Source organism: Colobus angolensis, unplaced genomic scaffold, assembly GCF_000951035.1.
Source record: "Colobus angolensis palliatus isolate OR3802 unplaced genomic scaffold, Cang.pa_1.0 Scaffold220, whole genome shotgun sequence".
In the NCBI taxonomy this organism is placed as follows: Eukaryota; Metazoa; Chordata; class Mammalia; order Primates; family Cercopithecidae; genus Colobus; species Colobus angolensis.
This window is the reverse complement of record NW_012115378.1, coordinates 3751858-3778424: the sequence shown is the minus strand read 5'-3', so window position 1 is coordinate 3778424 and position 26567 is coordinate 3751858. Positions and strand designations below refer to the sequence as shown.

Genomic DNA, 26567 nt, shown 5'->3' with positions numbered 1-26567 from the left:
CAATCAAGTGGAGAAATGAGACTGATAAGAAAATAATTACTGTAAATTTATAATAATTATCATGAGATATCCTTTCAACCCCTTTCTTCAATACCTTCCAACTGTTCTTTCTTTATATCACCCACAATCTAAGATCCCTGTAAACCTAATAAATAAAGATTTTCATGGTCAATTTACCGCTACGCGGTAGTTGATTTATCTATCTGCACAGCTGCCATGTAACACGAGCTTCAAAGCCCTATTAAACATTGAAATTGCTTTTGCCTAAAGGCTAAAGCTGTTTTTAAAAGAAGTAATAGCTAGCTGACCCAAATTAGTACAAGAAAGTTATAAAGAAACGCAGCATGGTGTTCAGTTTATGGTAAGAGTTTATAAAGGCTAGTAAGGTGACAGTAAAAACAAAAACAGACAAAAAAGACAGTTGTTCAAGACTTTCAAGTTGGAAATGCAGGTGGTCTGATTCTATAATATAACTGGACATATAAATTGATAGGTTCAAAATTTATTTGAATAAATTCAGAAAGGATATGTATTGTCTAACATCTCTCCAGTGTTACGAGGCTTCTTAATTTTATTTATGCATTAACAGGCAGACAGAAATCCATATTTAAGGTTTAAAGGGTCTAGCATCTGCTATTTGGTCCTAACAGAACTTTGGCATCTCCTGGAGGTGCTGAAACTGATCGAACTTTGTATCCACATGAACATTCATGGACTGGCAAACACTGTCATGAAGACAGTGACGAAACCAAAAGAGCAATACCTCAAAACAAAGAACTCACCCAGCAGTAAAATTTCAAATTAATCTGACGTCTTTCACTGATCAGATTAGACTCTCCAAGGCAAGCGTGGAACCAAGCCAATTTCCCCTAGTTTCGCTGAGGATCAGAACCGAGCTAAGATGGGACTGGTCTCTGGGGTGTGGCAAGTTTGAGCCTGAAATCAGTAAGCCAATTCTCTAAACAAGCACTCGTTTATATGAAAAAACACTTACGTAATATGAATAAAGTATTGAAAGGCAGAATTATCACTAAGAAAGGTAGAGCAAACTCCCAAATAAGTGATCTTAAATGTAAAAAGAAAATAATATTCCCTATATACACATTTCAAATAAATACGCAACTAAACATCATTTTTCATGCTTATCCTTTATATGTAAGTCAAATTACATATAATTTTTCTTATACATATATGTAAGTCAAATTACATATAATTTTTCTTAGCTTTTCTTCTACTTTTGGAAACAGAATTACTGCTTAAAAGCAATTTCAAATGATTAAATACTTACACATGAACACACACATACACACAAATAACAATATTACAAATGGATTTAACAATCAAAATTTCCTCCAATTCATAGTAACATTCCTTCAAATTACTTGTTTTCTTTATATTACTTATCAAGGTAGTCTACACTTCTGCAAATTATTATACAATTATTTATAGAGTAACTGCCATAAAGGAGAGCTTTCTAAAAGCTTCATCAGCTTAACTAACTCAATTCAGAATATTTAAACAAATTCATCATGTGAATTATTTTTAATAAGGCATTAAAACAACTTGAATTAAGAAAAAACAGCAGCACTGGATCATTTTTAGGTATTTTAAGTCCAGAAGTGTATGCAAATTAAAAAGTGAGAGCGAAAACACCATTAGGAACGAATTCAATTTTGAAGTCAAATAGTTTATTACATTTGTGTAAAAGAATCAACATCCTTTTAACAATTTTTGCTTTATCCCAAGTTTCCTAAGCAATTGTAAACACTGAAAGAAAACAAACCTGCACAAGAAAGAAAATGACTTACACAAGACAACATAATCTCTCCAGGGAATCTGGTGTTCAGCCTGAAAAACATTTTAATAGCTTTTCTGATTAAAATTCACCATCACAAAAAAAAGTTAACCACTGAATTTAATTTCCTATTCAGTATAATGTTTTACAACACTTTTATTAAAACCATGTTTTATTAGATTTTCCATTGAAATTAAATGGTGAACAGTACATAGTTCTTGCTTTTACTGCTGGTTTATATGCTTTAATAATTACATAAAACTATCTTATTCAGCCAAATTAAATGCAATTTTAGCCACAAGCATATTTTCACTAAAACTTTATTCACATATTAACTGGGCAGTAAAAAATGCATTGCAAAAGAGTATTTCATGTGTGTTTGTGTGTGTGTTCTAAAGTCCAGTGTATGCAATGTTCATATACATAAGTTTGAAAACAGACTGTAAAATTTCTTAGAGTAGAATAGGAGTATTTTCAAAAGTTATAAAAGAACTGTCATATGTGGCAATTGTCATAACTAAGAAAACAGAGCAACTTGAAACACATACAAACACATACTTATACTAGGAATGAACTTACATGCTATTCCTCACTGAAAGAGTAACTCAGAAGTTATTGGTAACAACATTTGAGCATGAAGTGCACCAATGTGACTTAATCCCCTTTAGACCTACTGCCATTTTGACACTCCAGAACAGTTGGGTAGAATAGTAAAGAATATCTTCACAAGCATAGTGTGGAAAATTGGTTCCCATACTTATATCCCACACAATTGTCTTAGTCATCCCATCTGAGATGGGTCCCATGAATTGGTATTTTTAAAATAAATTCCCAGTGTCAGAGTTTCAGGAGGCTAGTTTAGCACATAATCTGAATTAGGATATTAGAAAAAGTGAAACTCCAACAATCATATCTGTTTATGTACTTATTTATCTCACAATCAGATTGCTATTTTTGTTCACTTACTCCCTTCTATGTTTCCACTGAAAAGAGGACTGTGATAATTTACGAGTGTTCAAGTCAAGATATACACAATATACATATGTGAGCATCATTGCTATCTGAAACAGAAATGCATCTCAATTTCAAAAACACTTTGTTTCCATATCTTTCATATTCTAGTTTAAGCTATTTTAGAGCTTGAACCATTAGTTCAAATCAAGGAAGTGTGGCAATTTCATATGGCTCAATCTAATATGCAATGTTCATGCTTGTAAATCCATTGTCCAACTTATGCTAGAATTTAATATGTATTAGTTGAGTGAATAGTGAAATATTGGACCTCACACCATTTACCCTTGTCCTAAGTATACTCAAGGATCCAAGTGAGTTACCTTTTAGAATTCTATCTCTGAATGGTACATTTGCCTTTTTTTTTTTTTTTTTTTTTTGGCTACCTAGCCTCTGAATATGCTTAACTATTTTCGGTGAATTCTATTAATATATCATGTGTGTCTTAGTGGGAGACAAAGATTTTTACTATGGAATCCAAAAGTCTCAAAGGACCATGGGAAAATATTTAATATAGAAATATTTTAAATGGATTTTTTATAGTACAACTTTAGAATTCAGCATTCTAGGGAGGCTGAGGCAGGAGAATTGCTTGAACCCGGGAGGCAGAGGTTGCAGTGAGCTGAGATCATGCCACCACACTCCAGCCCAGGTGACACAGCATGACTCTGTCTAAAAATAAATAAATAAATAAATACATTTTTAAAAAGATTCCATCATTTGGGAATATTGCCCTAGATTAGTATGTTATCTTGCAAAATATCCACACAACCCTGAAGGCAGGAGTCTAACTCTAGATTTTAGAGGTGGATATTCGTTCTTGTCATTTTCTATAGTCTAGCCCTTGAGGGACTAAGTAGACATCAGTAAGATTCAATTTTTGCCCAAAGATATTCAAAGAAAGATATCCAAGATAATTTTCTAAGGTTTGGAAACTGTCTTCTAATATTTTGACCCTGAGAACCACAATGTTTTTATAGAAAATGTGACTTTATTCAAAGGCAAGCAATTCAAATCATTAGAATGCAGAATGTTAGCCTTTCCTTTAATTTACCTAAATATATTTATAACATTATTTCACATAATAATTTTAATTATTATTTAATTTGAAACTAATTACCTATTCTTAAGAGTGAAGTAAGACCTAAAGGTCTTCAAAGTTTAGTATAATTAACCACAATGTGTAAGATACATAAATGTATATATATATACACACATATATATTTATGCTATACTTTAATATTTGTATGCAATTTAGCCCTAAATTTCAATTCACTTTTTTTCCTGCTTAGCAAACACAGGCTGATCAATTGAAGCGTATCAAAACATTTTATAATATAAATAATACGAGAAAAGGAGATTTTCTCCAATTTTGGCAAATGAACTATTTATTTCTAAATATTAATAGAATTATCAAGTATATCTTTGAATGGAAAATTTTCCTTGAATATATATATATATTTAAATCTGTCATTAGTAGAAGTAGAAGTAAGTATTGATGAACTAGCCCTTTAACAGAACTGTTGGCCAGGCAATGTGGCTCACGCTGGTAATCCCAACACTTTAGGAAGATGAGGTGGGAGGACCACTTGAGCCCAAGAGTTTGAGACAAGCCTGAGCAACATAGCAATACCCCATCTCTACAAAAACAATTTAAGAATTAGCCAGCCATGCACACAGTGAGCTGTGATTGTGTCACTGCACTCCAGCCTGGGTGAAAGTGATATTATCCCAGGGAGAGAGAGAGAGAGAAAGAGAGAGAGAGAACCTCCTAATTTCCAAGTCCTTCTCTCTCTTTATTGTATCTAGACATTACCACATCCCTTTGATTGGCATACAGACATTGCTTACACTGCTTGTTAAACACTTCAATATATAAACAATTCATTGATTCAACAATGAAGTACTAAACACTGCAGGAAAAAAAAAAACTGTGTTAAAAAAGGTCTGTTACTCCACTGAGTCAACTGACATATGATAATCAAGGGATATTGACCATGCTCTCCCAAAAGCAATTTATTCTGCGATGTTATGACCAAAATCATAGAAAATAAGGTCTAAAAAGAAATGTATATTTTTAAAAACTGTAATCCCTTACTTTTATAGCTGATTAAGCTGACATACAGAGAATTTAAGGGTATGCCTCAACATTCCTTTGTATTCCTATTATCTTTTCCAAAAATGCAAATATATATATATGAATTGTTGCAATTGAAAAATACATAAATATATTGGTAATATCTAATAATCTTTCTAATTGCACTTAAAAAAAGAACAATTACTCCCTTACAAAATATCAATAGTTTATATTAAAGTGTTAACTCAGAAAAGTGATTAAAATGGTTCTTAGAAAAGTATTATTCTATAAAATGAAGAGAAACATTTATTTTGAACTGAAACTTTAAGTCTGTTTCTAAATCTGACACTTTTATTTTGCCACATATCTTTTCAAAACTAACCACAGACAAGGAATGAACATCGGTCGTTTTAGAAGGTACAAATTCATAATAAACTAAGTAATTGATTTAGGAAAGGGAATAATTTTTTGAGCTAATCCATGCTGCCATAAATGTCTAGGACCTGAGATTCAAACACAGAAGCTCAAGTGACAAAATTTCTGTTTCTAATCCATTTAAATGGATGGCAGAACAAGAACGCTTACAATTTGCTGAATATTTGAAGGATGCCTTTAGCTGTTAGGCCTCGAGATGCTTTTTGAAATTCTGTGAACCGCAGCCATTGCATAGCAAAGCTTCCTTCATAATAAGCTCCTTATATTCCACAACACCTTCAAGGTGTTGTGCTTTTACTCATGCGTTCATGAGTAAAGCAGATGTATATATAACCTTTAAATGATTTTAACTTAAAAACATTCTTTTAAGTCTGTAAAAAAAAAATTTAAACAGCTCAACATAGCTTCCTCAAAACCAAAAATGAGGGTAAAATACTGTTTATGCAAAGATTCAGTTTCTATGCAGTTTTTGCCTTTATGTTTTTATTGAGTTAGGGAAATATTATAAACCTAAAAAAGGCAAAAGGAGCAGAATACTATACATTAATCTTGAAGCATTCTCCTTATTACAAATTCTTCATTCGGGTTTGTGTCTTCTTGACCTTTATCTAATTGTCTAGCCTGGGGAAAAATATTTTTCTTCTTTTTCTCTTTTTCTGAGTGTATATATATCTCTATATACAGATACATATTTCCAAAACAATGCACATTGGATAGTCTTCTTTTCCCTTTGTTTTTAATGAATACCTTTCAAATTTTCTACAACCATAGTGAAATAAAAATTGTGAAAAAAATAACTTATTTTACTCTTCATTTTATATGGTGCCCAATAAGGACATTTTTATGCCTACCTGTTATAATTATTAGAAAGGATTCATAAAAATCATAGTGTCCTACTTCAATTTCTCTAAATAAAATCTTAAGTTAATCATTTAATGATAAAAAACATTTTTAATTTAACTTAAAAAAATTTGTATTGTTTAGATTTTCAAAATATTAAACAGGGATTTCAGTCAACTGTTAAAATAGGAATTTCTCCTATAGTTTTTCCAGACTTCAGACACATTCAACCAATGGCTGCAGAGAACGGAGTTTAACTGCCAGTCAAAATAAAATAATGATCTATATCTACACTGTCTGACACAGTAGCCACCAGCCACGTGTAGCTATTAAAATTAAATTACAATAGCTTCTCAGTCACACTAGCCATATTTCAAGTACTCAATAGCCACAATGTGGAGAGTGACTATCATTTTGGACAGCGTAACTAAAGAACTATTCTGAGATTGCAGAAAGTCAATTAGGCACTGATTCCTAGACTTTTCTTCAGCCCCTACTTCTCAACATCTCTCCACTGTGTCTCCTCAATCCCCATCATACTGGATTCTTGCACAGACCCTTATTCTCTACCTATACCATTTGTTTTCAACTTAGGGTAATTTTGTCCCACAAGGGACATTTGTAACATCGGAAGATATTTTTTTTGTCACAGTTGGGAGAAGGGGAACTGCGAACATGCAGCAGGTAGAGGCCAGGAATCTGCTAAACCTTATGCAATGCAGAGGACATCCCTCTCCAACAAAGAGTTGTGTGTCAATAGTGGCAACACTGAATTTGAAATATATTCCTTAAAATTATGTGCTATATGAAGTAGGTCCCATGCCTTTTTTTTTTTCTCACTGTGATACGCACACACACAAAAACACACACACTCACCCCTAATATAGGAGGCTCTAAAAGAAAGGTAATGTTAGACAAATAAATCAAGATACAGAAGAGCATAAATGACATAATTCTAGGTTTTTGATGACAAAATTTTCTGAGTACGTATATAGTTGTGTATTTGTAAACAGTAAAAAAAGAAATTTTACAGAAGTTTGTCAATATGGATTACCTAGGAGAGTACCATTATCAGAAGGAAGGACAAAAGAAAAGGAGATAAATATGTAAAACTTATGTTACAAAATATAATCATTCTGAAAAGTTATCTTTTAATCATTTAAATGATATAGCATATAAGAACTATCTCAAATAAGTCAATGAAAGGAAAACTGTAAGCAAGTGAAGACTCATTAATTAATATGGTATTTTCATTCTAGAAGAGAAACAGCTAATAAGTGAGTAAAACAATGCAGTTTCATACAGTGATAAGTCCTCTGAAGAATGTTAACAATTAGAAAATAGGTAAGGGGAGATATTCCTGACCTCAGGAAAGATGTCAGGGCTTGGAGAAATAAATTTGGGATTCATCTAGGTACAGATGGTGTGGAAAGCGACATGATTAGATGTGGTGTCCTAGGGAGTGAGAATAAGGAAGAGAGAGTTGAAGCCTGCACTCTGGCATCTATGGAATAGAACATGGAAAAGGAGCCCACAGAGATGAATGACACAGAAATTGCACCAGACAAAAAAAAAAAATAGGGAGCGTTGTCCTTAAACATTAGTGTTGAAGGAGATGAGGACTAAGGGTTGACCAATGAATTAAGCAAGAAGAAGCCTGCTGGTGATGTTCACAAGAACAAGTGAAGTCGGTGGCAAGGATGAAAGCCTACTTGAGATGAGCCAAAAAGGGTAGAGTGGAAATAATGGGACAACTCTTACAGAGTTTCACTATAAAGTCTTTTGCAGGGGTGGTGCAGAGAAATAGGGCAATGAATGAAGAGGTGCAATGGGATATGATATGGTTAAATGTTTCTGTCCCATCCAAAATTGATGTTGAAACTTAATCCCCAACATAGCAGTATTAAGAGGTATGGCCTTTAGGATGTGTCAGTCTCATCTCATGAATAGGATTAGGTGCCCTTACAAAAGGGCTTGAGAGGCCAGCCACGGTGGCTCATGCCTGTAATCCCAGCACTTTGGGAGGCCGAGACAGGCAGATCACTTGAGGTCAGGAGTTCAAAACCAGCCTGGCCAACATGGTGAAACCCCATCTCTACTAAAATTACAAAAAAAAAATAAATTAGCTGGGCATGGTGGTGTGTGCCTGTAGTCCCCGCTACTCGGGAGGCGGAGGCAAGAGAATTGCTTGAACCCAAGAGACACAGGTTGCAGTGAGCCAAGATCACACCACTGCACTCCAGTCTAGGCAACAGAGCAAGACTCCATCTCAAAAATAAAATAATAAAATAAAATAAAAGGGCTTGACAGAGGAGTTTACCCCTCTTTGGATCCTGCCAGCGTGAGAGGATATGGTGTTCCTTCCCTTGGGAGGATTCAGCAAAAATGCACTATCATGGGAGAACAAGCTCTTCCAGACACTGAACCTACTAGCACCTAGATCTTGGACTCCAGAACTGTGAGAGATAAATTTCTGTTCTTTACAAATGATCCAGTCTCAGGTATTTGGTTATAGCAGCACAAATGGAAAAAGACAAAATCAATGGAGGCATTTTAAAGAAGATATTTATCAAATTATGTTTGTATGTAGATTCTAATAATCCAGCAGAGTGAGGAAAACTCTAATGCAGGAGAAAGAGGAGGGATCATTGCAAGAGAAAACTCAGCAAGAAATGTAAGAAAAAAGTATCTGATATGTAAGGCAAGGAAGGGTTAGGCCTAGGTTAGAAAAGGAACAACTAGGTAGGTGATTACCCTTGAAACATTGATCAATATATCATGAGAAAGTGCTTTTCCTTAAGAGTACATAATATTTGGAGTTATTCCACTGCATTTGATTAAAATCAATATAGATTTATATCACAGCAGCTGGCCATAGCCAAAGACCCACAGCTTGCAATTTCAGTCAAGTAAACAATTAATTTGCATGATGAGAGACATCCTCTACATTCTCTATACATCTTCTACATTATCTATATTCCCTAAAATTATGGACTAAGATGGTTAGGAGATAACTAAGTTAAATGCATAAGCGAATTAATGGAGTGATGCACATTATGAAGAATATTTCAGTTATTCTATGATCTTGGTGCTATACAATGGCCATTAAAAAATACAAAATCTGAGGAATGCCTACTCATGTTTTAGAAGAAAAGAGAAAATTTATATCTAAATCAGAAAAACTTCATTCGTATAATATTTCCAAATAAATGACTTTTCTACTACAATAGCTATTTTAGCACATAGCAAGTAAGATACAATCTTAAAGTCACTGATAATCAATGCATTCCCCATTTTCTTATAACTCAAGCTAACAAGGACACCACCATCTTTTAAGATTCATCTGAAATGAGAAAAAGAAAAGCCCTTCTGTTCTTGGATGTTTTTTATGCTTCAAACTAGGGATTTCTTATGCCTTGCCAACACAAACAGAACACAAATAGCAATCTTTTGCAACCAGTTTGTAATAGCAACTGTCAGAGAAAGCAAAGGTTTTTTTCAGTATCTATAAATGTAAGTACAAAATTCTTCAATCAAAAAGTTCATATAAACTTGTTAAATATAGAAACAATAAACAAATTTTGAATATAATTGGCCAATTTCCCTTTTTGTCCACAATTACCGAAATAAGTCAAATTTACTTGTATGCATAATTGTATATTTACAAAGACAAAAATCTACAAAGGTAGTTTTCAAAGATCTCCAAAAATATTAGGCCTACAATGTTAGTATGACATCTACTTTCTCTACATATCTAGCTTTCTTCCTATCAAGAACAATAGGCTGATTCAGAAATCTTTAATGAACCCAGGAATAAGAGATCATGAGCTTTCTTTCCTTAACAGCTGAATAAAGTAGTTCAAAATCACAGCAAAATATTGTCTTACTCAGCACTACTGCTCTGGTAAAATTTCCTTTAATATCTAGTGATTCTTAGTTGAAACTTGTCTTTTACATAAAAGAAAAACATCCAAGTTAATCTTTTGATCACATTTAAATGCTTGATTTAGTCAGAAGGATGACAGCCCAAGAAATCAAAGCTAGAAAATATTATCACAGAAACCAAACTGTATTGATATAACACATATTTTAAGTTCAAGGAGCAAAACGTGAATTAGCCTGAATTTTATAACGAATATCTGCTTATAAATTAGTCTAACACCTTGGTTTTTAACAAAGTTTTGAATTACAAAATAGTGAAGCGGATGACATAACCTAAATACATAGAGAAAACTTCCCATAGAAACAGGCAGATTTTTAAAAATTGACACAAGAATTAAGAGGTAGTTGTTTCCGTGCATTCTGACTCATTTTTGGGGGGGTTGTTTTGCTTATTTAGTCAAACTGAAAGGCTTACCATCTTGCTGGCCATGAAGATTCTGGGGACTTTGCATTCTTTCTTCAAGATTGGAGCTAAGATCAGAGTTCACAGCTGACATCCGTGTTGAATCACTCATGTCAAATTCATCACTTTCTATTGAACTTTCATCCTGAAAATAGTTTTAAAATATCATCAAGCATTTAAAAATATAATACATTTAAATAATAACCATTTTATCTACAAGGTCAATTGAAGTGTAACCAGTAAATGTTTACAGAATTCAGAAAAGTATGTTACAAACTAATGGATGTTTAAAATAACAAACAATGGAATAATTTCTCCCTTCAAGGAATTTCAAGACTTGTGAAATAATATGTCCCTATGTACTCTAATATTTTAAAGGTAAAAATATATATTTAGAGACAGTGTAGTTTAGGAATTAACCTGAATAAAGAAAGAATGATTTTATAGTAAATACCTTCTAAAAGAGTTAATCATAAAATGTAACATAAAGAGAAATACAAGTTTTGATTAAAAACTAAATGACCGAAAAATGTTGTAAGCAGAAATCTTAGAATGCAGAAAGGGTCTTATAAAAAATTTTTCATTGGCAAACAGGATAGATTCTAATATAGCAAACTTATATATTAGGTCCAAAGTCCACATGTAATGGAGAGCAAGGTAATCTTAGTACACATTTTCTTTCTTTGCAAGCAAATATAAATTGCACGGCAACCACAAAAAGGAGTTCTAGGTAAAATTGTGAATGAAACATTTACTAAAAGTCAGTTCATAAAATGGAATTACCAAAAGGCCACTTTGCTGAATGGCCAATTTATCAAAACTTTCCAAATGTTAAATCAAATCTAGGATATATTATTGCGGTCGTTTTACTGAAGCAAACTTCATTTGGAGAACTGATTTTTGAACAAATGGTGTACTTATACAGGCTGGAAGGCCCAGAAAACCTGTGCAAAATGTAAATGTTTAATCAAAATCTCTAGCTTTGACTTTAATTTGTAAATGTTTGATCTGAATGTTTAACACTAATGTAATAATCAGCAGTAGTAGTGCTGCTATTTATGTTGCACACGTTATTTATATTTCATCACAACTATGAATTAGCTACAAATTTGCAAACAATTTATAGATGAAGAAATTGAGGCATAGAGAAGTTAAATCATTTTCCCTGCTATTATATACTAGAACCAGTAGTCATATGAAGTCATCCAGACTCGAGGAAACAGCATCTTTGAATAGGAAGAATTACCTTGGTTTCATAAATGACATCTTGGCATTAGCAAAGAAGTTTCTATTATTAACTAACAAGACCATCCTGGTAGACTAATAAATTGGCATTCTGATTCTTAAGTCAGGCTCAGTGGTTTTGGTTGTGTTGTCTTTCCTTTACCAAAGACTGGGTCATGCTTGGGCACACTGAGTAGCACGAGCACTTCATTAAGTCCCTAAGGAAATGCCACTGTGTTAGATCTCTGGACAATCAGCCACATAGACTTCTCTTAGTTACATGCCCTCTCTCAATTCATTATGTTTACTCCAATTCTAAATTCTAGTGTGTGTGTGTGTGAGTGTGTGTGTGTTTGTGTCTGTGTGTGTATGCAAACATAAGAGACTTCAATGTGGACTGACATTATCAGTAATAACAATGTGGACTTGTTACTAGTGTTGATCATATACAAATACATACATATATACACACATTGATAGATGACACAGATATCTATTATATACACTATATATACTTTCTGTGATGTCATACTATTTTAGAGGATATTCTCTGAAGCCAGACTTCCTAGATTCAGGTCCATATTCTGCCAGTTATTAGATATGCTACCTTAAGCAAGTTACCTCAACTTACTGTGCCTCAGTTTCTTTATCTATACAACAGAAATAAAAATTGTGCCAATCTCACAGAGTCATATGAGGAGTGAGGGAATGTACTATATTTAAAGTATCTAGAACAATGTCAGGTACATGATAAGCACAATAAAACTGTTTAATATTACTATATGGAATATACAATAAATTCTACAGAATATAATATATGCACATTTATTACAGTATATGAACATATACAACAAAATATAACACATTTCAATATAATGTAAAGGCAAACAAAATGTGTTACTAAAGTAGCTGTGTGTTTACATAAACACATAAACAGTCTTTATAAGTATTTGTTATAAAGGTCACAAAAAGCTAACTATAAGTAAGCTGGTAAAATATCATTTATATGGCATATAAATATGTAAAATGTACATGTATATGAGGATATGTATGTGTGTGTGTATTTATGTTTAAAGAAGAGCTAAATGTAAAGATTCAGGTCACAGACCCTGTTCTATGAAATGATTGTAAAAATAGCCACAGCATATTATGGAAAATCAATTATGTTTTTTATTACCACTAAAATGTATGCTGACACTCTTGCCGGCATACATTTTAATAAATTCAGATGAGAGATTAAAATGTTTATGTAACCAAATGTATACTTATGTATTTTTATAATTAAAAAAACCATGTTAAATTATTTATCATCATAAGTGTCTTAATAATTGAAAATATTTTAAATATTTTCTTCCACTATTACATATGAAATATAATTCAATCTCACAATTACATTCCTTATTAGAATTCAATTGTTACACATTTGCAAAAAGCTTTAATGACAATAAGTGCATGTATTCATTCTGTATATTCTATTCTAATTAATAATTGATTAAATTATTGTTTTTAATAAAAGCTAGCAGAGGTATATGAAATATAAGCTTGTGTTTTTTTGCCAACATAGAGATAATACCAATTACACTAGGAAGAAACTACTGAAGCTTCTAAGATTAAGGAATCAGAAAACTTGACTGATCTGATATTAAGTATTTTATTCACGATTATCTGTAGACCATTCATCTAATTCCTTTTCTCTATGAAATTCTATTTTGTTTGACAACCAGAAAAAAACTCTCCACATCATACTGTGTGAGCTTATTTCTTACATGACTAAAATCTCATGATAATGAAAGTCATGACCAGAGATCATAATAATTCTGCCTCCTTGAAACTTAATGTTTTAATATTAGAACAATTTAACTGTAACTAATAATTTTCTTTTCAGTCTTTTCCCTTTTAAACATGGCACTTATTTACTTTTCAAAAGCTTTGTTATTGAGCTTTTATTTCTATCTTCAGAAGTTGCTTGAAATGGAGACCACTTATCTGCTCCATATTTCATTTTAGTTTCCAAGTTCCAGATATTACCTATAAAGGGTCTCTACCATGTACCTTGTGATTTCCCCTGCTATTGTCCTGCCTGATTAGTTCAAAATTGTATTTTTCCATTTCCTAAACCATGTAATAATAGTCTCTCAGTTAACTTATCCACATCCAATTTCTCTACACCAGTCCTGCCTATTAACTATCGCCAAATTAAGCTTCCCATTTCTGAACACGTCACTTCTCTCCTGATAAATTTGTAGCCCTATCCATTGTTTACCAAATAATGCGTATGCTATTCAATCAAACATTTACAGTTTCCCCTAAGACTGCTTAGAAATCACTCCCACCAATCTTCTCTTTCTGTTGATTTTTTACAACTTATCGTCTGCTCAAATCAAATTAAAGCTTACATTATCAGCATCTCTATGAAATTCATCATCTCAAACCTCAGTGTGCATGAGTGTAGATTCTGTTAAAAATTCGTATCCCCAGGTCCCACATATCAGACCTAGAATTAGCATCTTTGGGGTAGTGTCCTGCTACATGTAGTTCAATGAACTATTTAATGCTGGCTATCAGCCCAGTCCAGTGCTGTCCAAGAAAATATTGTGCAATGATGGAATTGCTCTGTAATATTCTCTATTCAATAAGGTAAATACTAGTTGTATGTGGCTATTGAACATTTGAAATGTGGCTAGTGTGACTTAAGAACTGAATTTTTAGTTTTAGTTAATTTTAATTGATGTTCAGTTAAACTTAAACATTCACATGCGACTAATGACTACCATCTTGGGCAGTGCCTTTCTGACAATCCTTTGTTGTGAGATCTTGAAAATATATTCAGTCATTCACTACTAGCAAAACAGTATACATTTTAATAGATAAATTCCTTCATCTATCACATTCCATAGGATGAATTTCTAGTCAAGTAATATAAATATATTTGAAAAGTGTAATAATTATCATCAAATGATCCCCCAAAAAGTTTGTTCCAGTTTAAACCCTCACCAATCGTTCATAAGAAGGTCAAATGATCTCATATTGGATATAGTATTTTGTAAAATCTTTCTCAATGTGGTAAGCCTCAAATAACAAGTTAATTCACTAAAATTGTATTTTGGTTAATATAAGAGGTTGAGGTTTTTTTAATGGTTATTGACCATGCAGTGGATAATTTCCAAAGATGGCTACTATGGATCCCTTCCCCTCCCCACTGCCCCTTACATGTGTGCCACTCCTCAGATCAAGGAACAGTATTTCTCGCTCCTCCCCTTGAAACTAGGCTGATTTTGTTATTTGCTTTGGTCAGTAGAAATGTGGCAGAAGTAATGTTGTGTCAGTCCCAGAACAACAGGGAGCTCCCACTTCCTGTCTCTTGGAAACCAGCTGCCACACAATAAAGCTGTCAGATAAGAAGTTTGATTACCCTGAGACCAGCACACTGTGAGGAAGCATAAGCCAGCCACGGAGAGAGTGAGAGGTCATGCAAAGGAGCATAAAGGTGCATCAAGGAGCCAGGTACTTAAGTGAGGTTTTCTGGGACTATCCAGCCAGGTCCAGCTACCATTGAATGTTACTGAGTAAATGATCCTAGCTTATGCCAGGAGTAACAAAATAAATCACCCAGAGGTTCTTGGCTAACTGCTTAACCCATAGAATAATGGGTATTAATAAATCATTGTTGTATCAAGTCACTAAGTTTTAGGGGTGGTAAATAGCAAAAGAAAACTGAAAACCATCTAATTTTTCCCCTTTGAGCTACAACATAGCATTCTATTTACATTGATTTGTTGCTTAAAAAAGCAAATAGTTAATACTAACTTTAAGTGGATGTGTTGCAGAGTAGGAAGACTTTGGGCTCCAAAGTTATTTAAACCTAGGTTCAAGTACCTAATCTTCTCTCTACCAGTTTAATCATTAGGGTAAGTTTTATCAGCTAAAAACCTTGGTGCCCCATCTGCAAAATGGAGGTGGAACAACATGTCAGTGGTTCTAAGTAGTAAATTATTTATGGCCAGTTTCCTAAATTTTCCTGTGCATTTTTTCTCTCCACATCAATTCTTTCTTTGATGGGTACATAAAAAGAGTAATTTAATAGAATTTTGCCATTTGAACATGTTTTGACATTTTTCACAAGATAGTCTGAGCAAACTGTTTAAAAATATTATTTCAGGCCGGGCACGGTGGCTCGCGCCTGTAAACCCAGCACTTTGGGAGGCCGAGGCAGGTGGATCACCTGAGGTCAGGAGTTTGAGACCAGCCTGGCCAACATGGTGAAACCCTATCTCTACTAAAAATATAAAAATTAGCCTGACAAGGTGGTGGGCACCTGTAATCCTAGCTACTCAGGAGGCTGAGGCAGGAGAATCGCTTGAACCCGGGAGGCAGAGGTTGCAGTGAGCTGAGATTGTGCTACTACACTCCCGCGTGGGCAACAGAGTGAGACTTTCTCTCAAAAAAAAAAAAAAGACAACAACTACACATCCCTGGTTATTTCAGTATCTCTGGAAACATCCTGACCTGTCACTTCCATGAACTCTTCCCTAATGATCTTGTCCTCTACCTTTCTTCAGTCATTTTGCTCTCATAATCAATGTTGTATGCATTTCATTACCAGCAACTGCACATCCTCCAAAATCTTGATTTCAAGCATCCCATTCTCTACAACATCTCAAATTTTCCATATCACTTGCTCTAGTATTGCATGTATTCTAGTATTCTGATGAAACTTCTATCCCACTGATATTTATCACCCCTTGATTCTAACCCTCTAACCCTTTGGCACTGACCTCCCTGCTCTCGGCCCCCCTCTCTCATGACCTCACTCATCTTCTTATGTGGCTAGAATTCCAAGGCTTGTCATTTTAATCATACCCTCCTATACCACTTCTATTATTTTGACGAGACCCAAAATATGAGTAATTCTGTTTTTTGCCTTATTCTGTTCTACCCATGCCCCTGTATAGCTGGATATAGAGATGAACAATTATTTAAATGACCTCACTTGAAACTCAAGAGAGGCCCATTTTCCTGGTTAATTCACTCCTCACTGTCTACTTTTCACATTCTCTCCTCAAACTTTCAACACCTTCCCAAACACCCTCACTCTTGCTTTTTTGTTGTTGTTGTTAACTGATGAATTAGGAGCAAATAGAAGAACAATTCCATAATCTCCACGACTATTTCCATTCTCCTACCTCTATCTGATCCCTCCTGTCTGTGCTACATTCTAAAGCCAACTTTTCCAATTTTGTACAAGAAATCCTACCTATTAATGCCAAGGACATTGCTTCATCAATTCTCCTTCCTCTTTCCTAAATCACTATTTTCCTCTGCTACATGAATCCCGTCAACATGTAAATATGCTATAATTTCTCTGAATTTTAAAAAAAAAATATAATAAAAAACTCCTGTTCCCATGCTCTCTCTAGCTCCTACCTCTTTCCCCTGCTCCCCTTCATAGCAAACTCTTCAATGACTTTGCTGCTGTCATCCTGAGCACCCCATAAAAACTGCTCTTGTCAAGAACACCATTGACTTCCACCAGGTTAAATACAAATTTAATTTTCAGACTCCAGTATAATTGACTTTTCACTTGCTTTGACATAATACATTACCGTAGACATACTGAAAAACCTTTTTTCCAGTTTTATTCTAGTTCACAAACTCTCCTGCTTTTCCTAATACCCTGGGTGCTCTTTCTCAGTATCCCCTGTTGATTCCTCCTCATCTGCCAGATGTAATAACATTGGAATTTCCCAAATCAACGTTATTGGGCTTTGTTTGTTCAATCTACACTCACTACCTTGGTAGTACCTTCAGGCACATGGCTTCACACACTATCTGCCAACGGATGATGCTTGGCCTTATGTCTAGCTTAATTCTTTGCTCTTAATCACACATGCCAACTGTCTAATTGACAAATCTACTTGAATCTCTAATAAACCTCTTAAATCCACTTGAATTTCTAATGAAGAGCTCACAATTGAACTTCCAATATCATACCTCAAATGTTTTCTACCCCCAGTTTTTCTTATACTAGTTAATACCAATCCTACCCTACTTGCTCAGATTACTGAGACATTACTACTCTTGACTTTCACACTTCTCATCGAATCTGTCAGTAAAACTTAAAATCTATTCATAATTTCACCTCTTTTCACTACCTAAACCACTATGTCTTTGATCCAAGCCACTATTATCTTCTTTCCTGAAATATTCTTCAGAAGCTTTTGTTAAATCCAACTAAAATATATACTCATAAGATGACCATTGAAAACCCTTAGCATCAGCTTCTTCTAGAAGCATGTAGCAAAGGAAACTCTTGACAGCAGGGCAGCATCAGGTGTTTCACTTCCATGGAAACCCTTGAAGGGGTCATGTAGCAATTCACATAGTTAATTAGACATATTTTCTTTAGTTCTTCCTGCGATATAGCTCAGGTACAAGAAAACAGTAATCATACTGGGTAGGTTGGAAACTTGGCAGAGAAGCCCCATGCCCCAAAAGAGACAAAATATCTTATCACACCACAGTTAATACCTTAAGGTCCCCACAAAGGACATGTCAATTACAAAAATTATTCAACTCAAGGAAATCTAAAGATTCTCACCAGATATTTCTAGTCTTCTGATACAGTTTAACAATTGGAATCATTTTTGCCACAGCAATGTTGCCTAGTAACACAGTTATCATTTCAGTTTTACGGGACAGCAAACTCCAAAAGTTTTCAAAGGCCAATTTCTCATGCAGGAAGGAATAGAGCTTTGTTAACTCCTTACCCACACTGATTTCTGTAATAACCTTCTACTGGTGTCTGTGCATCCAGTTTTTTTTTTTTTTTTCCCTCTTCAGTCTATTCTCAGCCTACATGATTAAGTTAAAATATGGATCAGATCACATGACTTCTCTGCTCAAAACCTTCTAATGGCTCCCCATATTACTCGGAGTAAAATTTAAAAGTTCTTAAAATGTAAGACTCTATATATCTCTTTCCACTATCTCTTTAAACTCCTCTCCTATTTTCCTCTTCCTTGAGCATTCTGTTCCAGCCATGTTGACTGTCTTGCTGTTCCTACAGCTACTAGATATGCACCTGCCTCAGGAACTTTTCACTGTATCCCTCTGCTACATGCACACATTTCCTTCACTTCTACTCAAATAACACATTTTAATAAAGCATTTTAAACCTGTGATTCCCCAGTTCTACAGGGAGTCCCATGTCTGGCCTTCTTTATTTCTCTTAATAGCATTTAGCATCTTCTTATTTACCTATGGCCATTATTTTCTTTATTATCTATTTACCTCCACAAAAGACAAAGATTTTTCTCAATTTATTCACTGTTTTTCTTCAGGAGGGTCAAATACATAGAAAGTACTGAATAAATATTGGTTGAGCTTACTGGATTAATGCTTATTCAAATTTAAATATAATTTGTCAGACAGGAATATTTCACTTAAATTCCATTTTAATGTGATTTCCTTTACTTAACCTCTTTTTCATCTTTCAATAAACACAATGTTCTAAAAATTTTGCAAATAATCTAACTAGTCATTTATCTAAATATTTTAAGGCAGCGTGACATCCAATTTAGTATTTTCAAAATATAAGGATAAGAGTTATTTTTCTAATCCAGTTATAAATTTTAAAGGATCTATTTCTTTTGTGTAAAATACTTATGATTTTTTAGAAGCCAGAAGGGATCAGCATATGTGGGTACATTGTTGGCAGAAAGTGAATCATCTTACATTTTGGCCTAGAAATAAACATATCAACATCTAAATGAGCTTCCTACAAATAATCTGACAGCTCTAACTAGTTAATGAGACATTTAAAAATTTTTTTCAACTATATAAAGAATTGTGAAGATAGTTTTTTTAATCGTTCTCAGGGATGGAAGGACATTAGTATTTTCTTAATTGTCATTGATGTCTTTAACCCAATGATTTTATTACTATTTATTCAATTATTTATATGTAGCCATGGGGCAATATAAATTCCAATATTGCCACTGCACTAATATGAATGTTTGTAAGGAGCATAGCCTGAGTAATGTCTATTGAGATCAAACAATTTTATAAATAGAGCTTTCAGGTTAAACCTGCTTAAATACAGAGGAAAACTAAAAACTTGATTTGAGTTTTATGAATAAAGTAAGTTCAACAAAGTAATTTTAAAAGAATGCAATCATAGCTTAGCAAATAATTCTGTGTTTGACAAATAAACATTTAACCTCATTTCCTGTTTTAGAGAAATTTCAAGGAGACAATTTATTAGCCTGAGGACCTGGACCTGTTCCTAATACAAATAACCCAAATGCATCTATTGAGTATTAACTAGCCAACAAGGATGTACTAAGCACCTACTGTATATCTGCTATTGTTCTTTATTTTGGAGAATATAAACCATACGTATATAACTTAGTCCCTGCTTTGACATAGCTTCAACCGCAATGGCTAGCTAACTAGAATCCTACAGAGTATTTAAGAAATATGTTTTTAGTGTCTATACATGCAGCATGTTGCTAAATTTTCACCATACAATTTAAATAGGATAACTGAAAACATCAAAACACTTCTAATTAAGAATGACCACAGATTGTCTCTAGGAAATGCACAGAAGTAAATAAATAACATATAGAATAGCAGTTAACTAAAAAATCACTTTAAAATTTACATAAGGTTTGAATGGTGGAGAAACGATAAGACTTGAAATACCCATTAAATCTACTTTTCTGATTGCCATGCAAAATAGCCTTACTACTTAAATTTCCTTAGAATCTCAATTATTTCAGATATTTTGTTGTGAACTTACCCGCTCTGAACTTTGTAGCACTTTACCAAGGCCAGCTCAATTATGGTCTACTAAGGAAAATGTAGCTTTCTTGGGAACAAACAAATTCCCACATAACACTAAGACAGAGGTGTTAAGACAGGGGCTCTGTATTGTGGACTAGGAGTTTCTGCTCGCTTTCTCCATCTGTGCAACCGTGGTAAGATTCATTCATTAAAAAATAAATCACTATCTTCAAAATGCCATCATGCTTAATATGATAGTCGTGGTTATCAAGCTTCATTCCAATTTGTAAGTGATGCAAATGTAGATGTTTTTATTTTACCTCATCTTGCTGTGAGTTTAGCAGCTGCAGTTTCATGTGCTTCATGTAGGCCATGGTAATTGGCATGTTGTAGTCAATCATGCTGGTCACCAAAGTGGGAGGTTTTCCGTTATCTGTAATAAAACATTTTTAATGGGTAATGAAAGTGACACTGCATTCTACCTGTAATTTGAAAATGATCTATTTCTCCAAATTGAAACAGGATTTTAGATACCAAGTGTCTTAAAGCATGGTAGCATTATAGTTGGATGGTAGAAAAAATAACTAGTAAGGTTCTACAAAGGTGTACTGACACTGTTTAATAGTACTAGTTAATTATTTCTAAGTGCAGGGGAACTTTTAAACATCCTGAGTAACAATAAATAAACCTAATGTGGTGACTAACACAATTATTTGTATTTTTCTTCTCTGCTTTACTTTCTATATGTATTTTTTGAATGCCAAATGAAATTTGCTCCATTTTTTGCTTTTGGCCATTCCATTTAACCTTTAAGACATAGGAATGAGCCAGCAAAAATGTATCTCTGAGACTGATAGAATCTCTGAGAGAAAGTCATATTTAGCTAAATAATTTTCTATAATTTTAATGAGAACTAAAGCCAAATCATAATTTTTATGTAAAACTTTTTAGCAAAGAAACTCCACATTATTCATAATTTTTAGAAATAAAGAATCGGTAGACTTGAAAAGACATTGATAGAAACCAATTTCCTTGCTGAATATATCTAAAATACCACGAAATACATATAATAAGTGAAAATTAAAACATTATTACAGGGAAAAATGTTATTTGCCACAGCTGAAACTGTCTTTCTTCTAACAATGGGCACTGAATTACTTTGTAAGTGGATATTCAAAATTCACTGCCTCCTACTTGAATAAATGAGATGATCTGACTTGTTGAACTGTTTCAGTCTACCACGTTTTTATAAAAATGTGAGATATAAATTGCCATTATGAATAAAATTGCTTTAAATCTCACTATTTGACACTGCAACTACCTTTATGATCTGTTCCATCTGGGTTTAAATGCATTCTTTTCTGGCACTCTGAGCAGCTCATTAGAAATCGTGTCACCGCTTCTCTTGGTAGGAAGGCATAGCTCTCTGAAATCTGAAATGATTCACAAAATATAGGTGTTATTATATAAGCTGACTGAGCATGATTTAACAGAAATGATCATTGTATTTCCAAATAAGACACATTATTCCATAATGGCAGGAAGCACAATGAAAGCATGCATTGCATACCATGCATCATTTCAAGAAATATCTATCAAACTTGATTAGATGACTTTTAATAAGAGCCAATAAGGCCATGTGGAGATAAAAATCAACCACATCTCGATGAGCATCTGTTTATATTTTTGTATTTCTTTCAGGTAAAATAATCACATGTACAGATATCCTAATGAATTTTCCTTATTATTAAACATTGCCAACATTGTTTTTAAAGTTACTGCTAGCACAATCAAATTTGTATCCAATTTTAAATACTTTTTTTTGTAATTTAGCCCCAAGTAGGAGCAATAAACTTTGGATTTTGCACAATGAACATTTCTTCATTGATGCTTTTCAAAATATTTTAAGTAAGAATAAAAAATAAATTCAAACAGAACTCATGTATATATTTACTGCAGTGAATCATCCCTTCCACAGAAAATGACACACCTGGAAATGCATTTAGGCCACATATTTCATTTATTTTATGTCGATTTTTAATAATATATGTCTATAATAGCTCACACTGACTGTTAGAGCAAGCCTTTTCTGTGGCCTATGTAGAGCTTTGTTTTCAGAACCAAGATATAGAATCAAGTTAGAAATCTATACTACCATTACAGCAATTTTATAAATATTAACTTTTCAAAAACCAAGTTCTCCCATCAAAGCAAATAATTCCTTAAGCAAACTGATAGATAGTTGAATATCTTTAAATAAAAGCTGACAGTGACTCAGACAGTGCTGCTAAGAAGTCTGATGCAGGGCTTCAGTTTTCCACCATAGCACTAACATTTTACATGAAATATAAGATAAGCAATAGGAATAAATGAGTTGCAAATAAGACATAAATGCCACAGATGATTTCTTAGGTGCATCTATAGCCCTTAAAAACACTGATGTATTTTAAATTAGTAAAAATGAGGGAAAATATGCAACAAATGTATAATTAAATGTAAACGGGTGCTAGTTCTCTTAGTGGTGATGGAGTCAACTTTTGCTTATCCATGCAAAGTCTAGGAGCATAGACTTGAGGAAACCCCATATACTGAGATCCCAAATTGTAAAGCTCATTTTCTCTTAATTTAATACTAAAATCAGTTTGTACCACATAGCCTAATCCTATTGACTTTAAGGGAAAAGGAGTGATAAGAATACTGAAGAGGAGAAACAAGCTTACAATTAAAATCTGCCATTGATAATCCACATTCAGGTCATTAAACTTCAATAATCCTAGGGGTTGAAATACAGAACTCTTATTTTTAAATACAATATTGACAGACTAAGATATCCAGACTTCAAAAAATACTGCTGCAGACTATGCAGTTATTGCGTGAGGATAATGATCAGAACAATTCTAAACTATTTTGTGAAAAATTTTATATTATTTAAAAAGAATATATATATATATAATTTACATTCTCATTCATTTTCTCTCTCTTTTTCTATAAATGCATACAGCATATATGAATTTAAATTCTATTTTTCTGTTTTTACAGAGAGAATAAATACTTTTAGCTGATTTATTTCATTAGAGATCATTATTTTCTTACTCCCTGAAGAAATACTTTATACTAATTCAGAAGAAAAAACAGTCTATAATGCATGCTCCATCCTTATGTTTTATATTTTAAATCATATCGAGTTATAGTCCATTAGAACTAATGGGTCTGACCAGTAAATTTATTATCAAATAGGATTTCAGGCAAAGGCTCCATTGGTTTTTCTAGATTTCTATTAAATGTTTTATCTACTTCATAAAAGAGAAACATTTCATCGAAAGATAGACAGGTAAGTGATGGAGTTGGAGAGACACTTGATTGGCTTCTACAGCCCTGATACTTTCTGAAAGTTTCTCTTTTCCCCGTGCTAATGAAGCACTTATGTAGAAATCCCTTCTGGATAGATTTATCATTGACCTGAATCAATCCTATGACTTGTCTAGCAGCATTTAACCCCAAATCAAATTTTCTTGAAATTCTTAATAATCATATCACAGTAGTTTTATAGCTTTACTCTGAAAAATACTACATGCAACAGTCAAAAATAGGTTTGTGTTCATGTATACATGTATGCATGAAATAACACAAAGCCCACTTTGTATCTTAGAAAATATTTTTAAGCAAATATTGTATCATATTATTCTTTCTGCTGTGGCTCTAACATAGTACTTGCCATATCACTATATATTACATAAGATAAAAGCACTTATTTGGGAATATTTTTCTTGGTGTTTAGAATTCATGTTATAGGGACACCTGCCATGGCATTCCACTCCCCTTGAATCTTTTCTTCCCCACCTCATATTCACTGGGACCCACAGACCACAGAGTCCTCCTATGCACACAGAAGAAAGATCCTCCAAGCAGGCTTTTCACATCTCATACTCATTTCTGAAAAAATATTTCTCCTGCAATGCAGGTGAAGAGGAAAAAAAAAAACAACTTTTACCCTATTCAGAATCTTTTCTCCCAGGCCTACTCGAAATTAAGATTCCTGGAATTCTCAGGAGTCACCAAGATGGTGAAATAGAAGTTTCTAGCATTTGTTCCCTCACAGAAACATGAACTTGAATAACCATCCATGCACAAAAATACCTTCACAACAACTAAGGAATCCAAGTAAGTGATTACAGCACCTGAGTGGAGCACAGAAATAAGAAAAGACTCAATGAAGAAGGTAGAAAAGACGGTTTCACATTATATTTGTCAACTCTCCCTCAAATCCATGCAGCACAACTTAGAGAAAGAAGTTCTCCACATGGTTGAAGGAGAGTGAAGTAAGCACTCAACTTCAACTTCACTTTGCCCTAGCAACAGGCCCACCATTACACTTCAGGCACCAAGTATTTGAAGCAGTTGAAGTTAACTTGTTAGCAGCTTAAAATAGTTTGTTATAAGGTAGTTTATGTAAGTCCTATGGTAACCACAAATAAAAAAAATCTGTAAGTAAATATGCAAAAGATGAAGAAAAAGTAATTAAAACATACAACTACACAAACATCATCAAATCACAAAGGAAGAGACCAAGAAAGGAAGAAATTGAAAACTATTCATGCAGCAATTAGTAAAATGGCAATAGTAAGTCCTTATCTATCAATAGTTACTTTAAACATAAATGGATCAAATTCTCCAATCAAAAGTCAGAGTGGCTGAATGAATTTAAAAAAGAAAAACAAGAACTAATTATATGTTGCCTACAAAAGTATCACATCAGCTGTAAGTGGACACATAGGCTGAAAGTGAAAGGATAGAAAAATATATTCCATGCAAATGGTAACCAAAAGGGATCAGGGATGGTTATATTTACATCAAACATAATAGAGTGCTTGTTAAAAATTGTCACAAGAGGCAATGAAGGTCATTATATAATGATAAAGAAGTTAATTCATCAAGAAGATATAACAATGGTAAATATATATGTACCCCAAAACAGAGCACCTAAATATATAAAGCCAATGTTAATAGAACTGAAAGGATACAAACAGCAACATGTTAACAGCAGAGAACTTCAATATATCACTTTCAATAGTAAAAGATAGTCCAGACAGAAAATGAATAAGGAAACAGCAGACTTGAACAACAATAGAAACTGAATGAACCTAATGAACATATACAAAACTTATCCAACAGCAGCAGAAGACATATACTACTCGCGTGAACCGGGAAGAATTTTCATGATAGATCATATGTTAGGCCACAAAACAAGTTCTAACAAATTTTTAAAAACTGAAATCATATGAAATATCCTTACAGAGCACACTGGTATGAAACTAGAAATCAATAATAGAAGAAAAATTGAAAACAATTACAAATATGTGAAAATAAAAAACTCACTCCTGAGCAAAGAAAAAATCAAACGGGAAATCCAGAAATATCTTAAGCACAACAAACTGGAAACAAACATATCAGAACTTATAGAATATAGCAAAAGCAGTTCAAACAGGGAAGTGTACAGCAATAAATGTCACATTAAGGAAAAACAGCCAGGTGTGGTGGCTCATGCTTGTAATCCCAGCTACTTGGGTAGCTGAAGAGGAAGGATCATTTGAGGCTAGGAATTTGAAACAAGACTGGGTAACAGAGAGAGATTCTGCCTCTGAAAAAAAAATTATAAAAAGTAAAAAAAAAAAAAAAATTCCTTAGGCATGGTGGCATGCACCTGTAGTCCCAGCTACTCAGAAGGCTGAGGTGGGAGGATAGCTTGAACCCAGGAGTTCAAGACTGCGGTGAGCTATGATCATGCTGCTCGCTGCATTCCAGCATGAGTGACAGAGGGAGAGCCTGTTTTCTGTTTCTAAAAACAATAATAATATTAATTAATTTTTAAAAGAAGAGAAAAATATCTCAAATAACCTAGCTTTATACCTCAAAGAACTAGAAAAAGAAGAACAAATTATGGTCAAAGTTAACAGACAGAAGGAAATAATAAGGATCAGAACAGAAATAAATAAGGCAGAGACTAGAAAAACAAAAAAGATCAATGAAACCAAGTTATTTGTTTTTTGAAAAGATGT

At 33.5% G+C, this 26567-nt stretch overlaps 1 protein-coding gene across 6 annotated transcripts in view; it reads right to left on the bottom strand.

Moving 5' to 3' along the window:
- NOL4 (nucleolar protein 4) overlaps positions 1-26567 on the bottom strand; it is a 383989-nt gene that overhangs the window by 248251 nt on the left and 109171 nt on the right. For all 6 annotated transcript variants that reach the window (XM_011943710.1, XM_011943709.1, XM_011943712.1 and 3 more), the window contains 3 exons: positions 21833-21944; positions 20832-20944; positions 10516-10648 (listed from right to left, as the gene is read on the bottom strand). In XM_011943710.1, coding sequence (XP_011799100.1) covers positions 10516-10648; positions 20832-20944; positions 21833-21944 — 358 coding nt within the window. The remainder of the gene's footprint in view (positions 1-10515; positions 10649-20831; positions 20945-21832; positions 21945-26567) is intronic.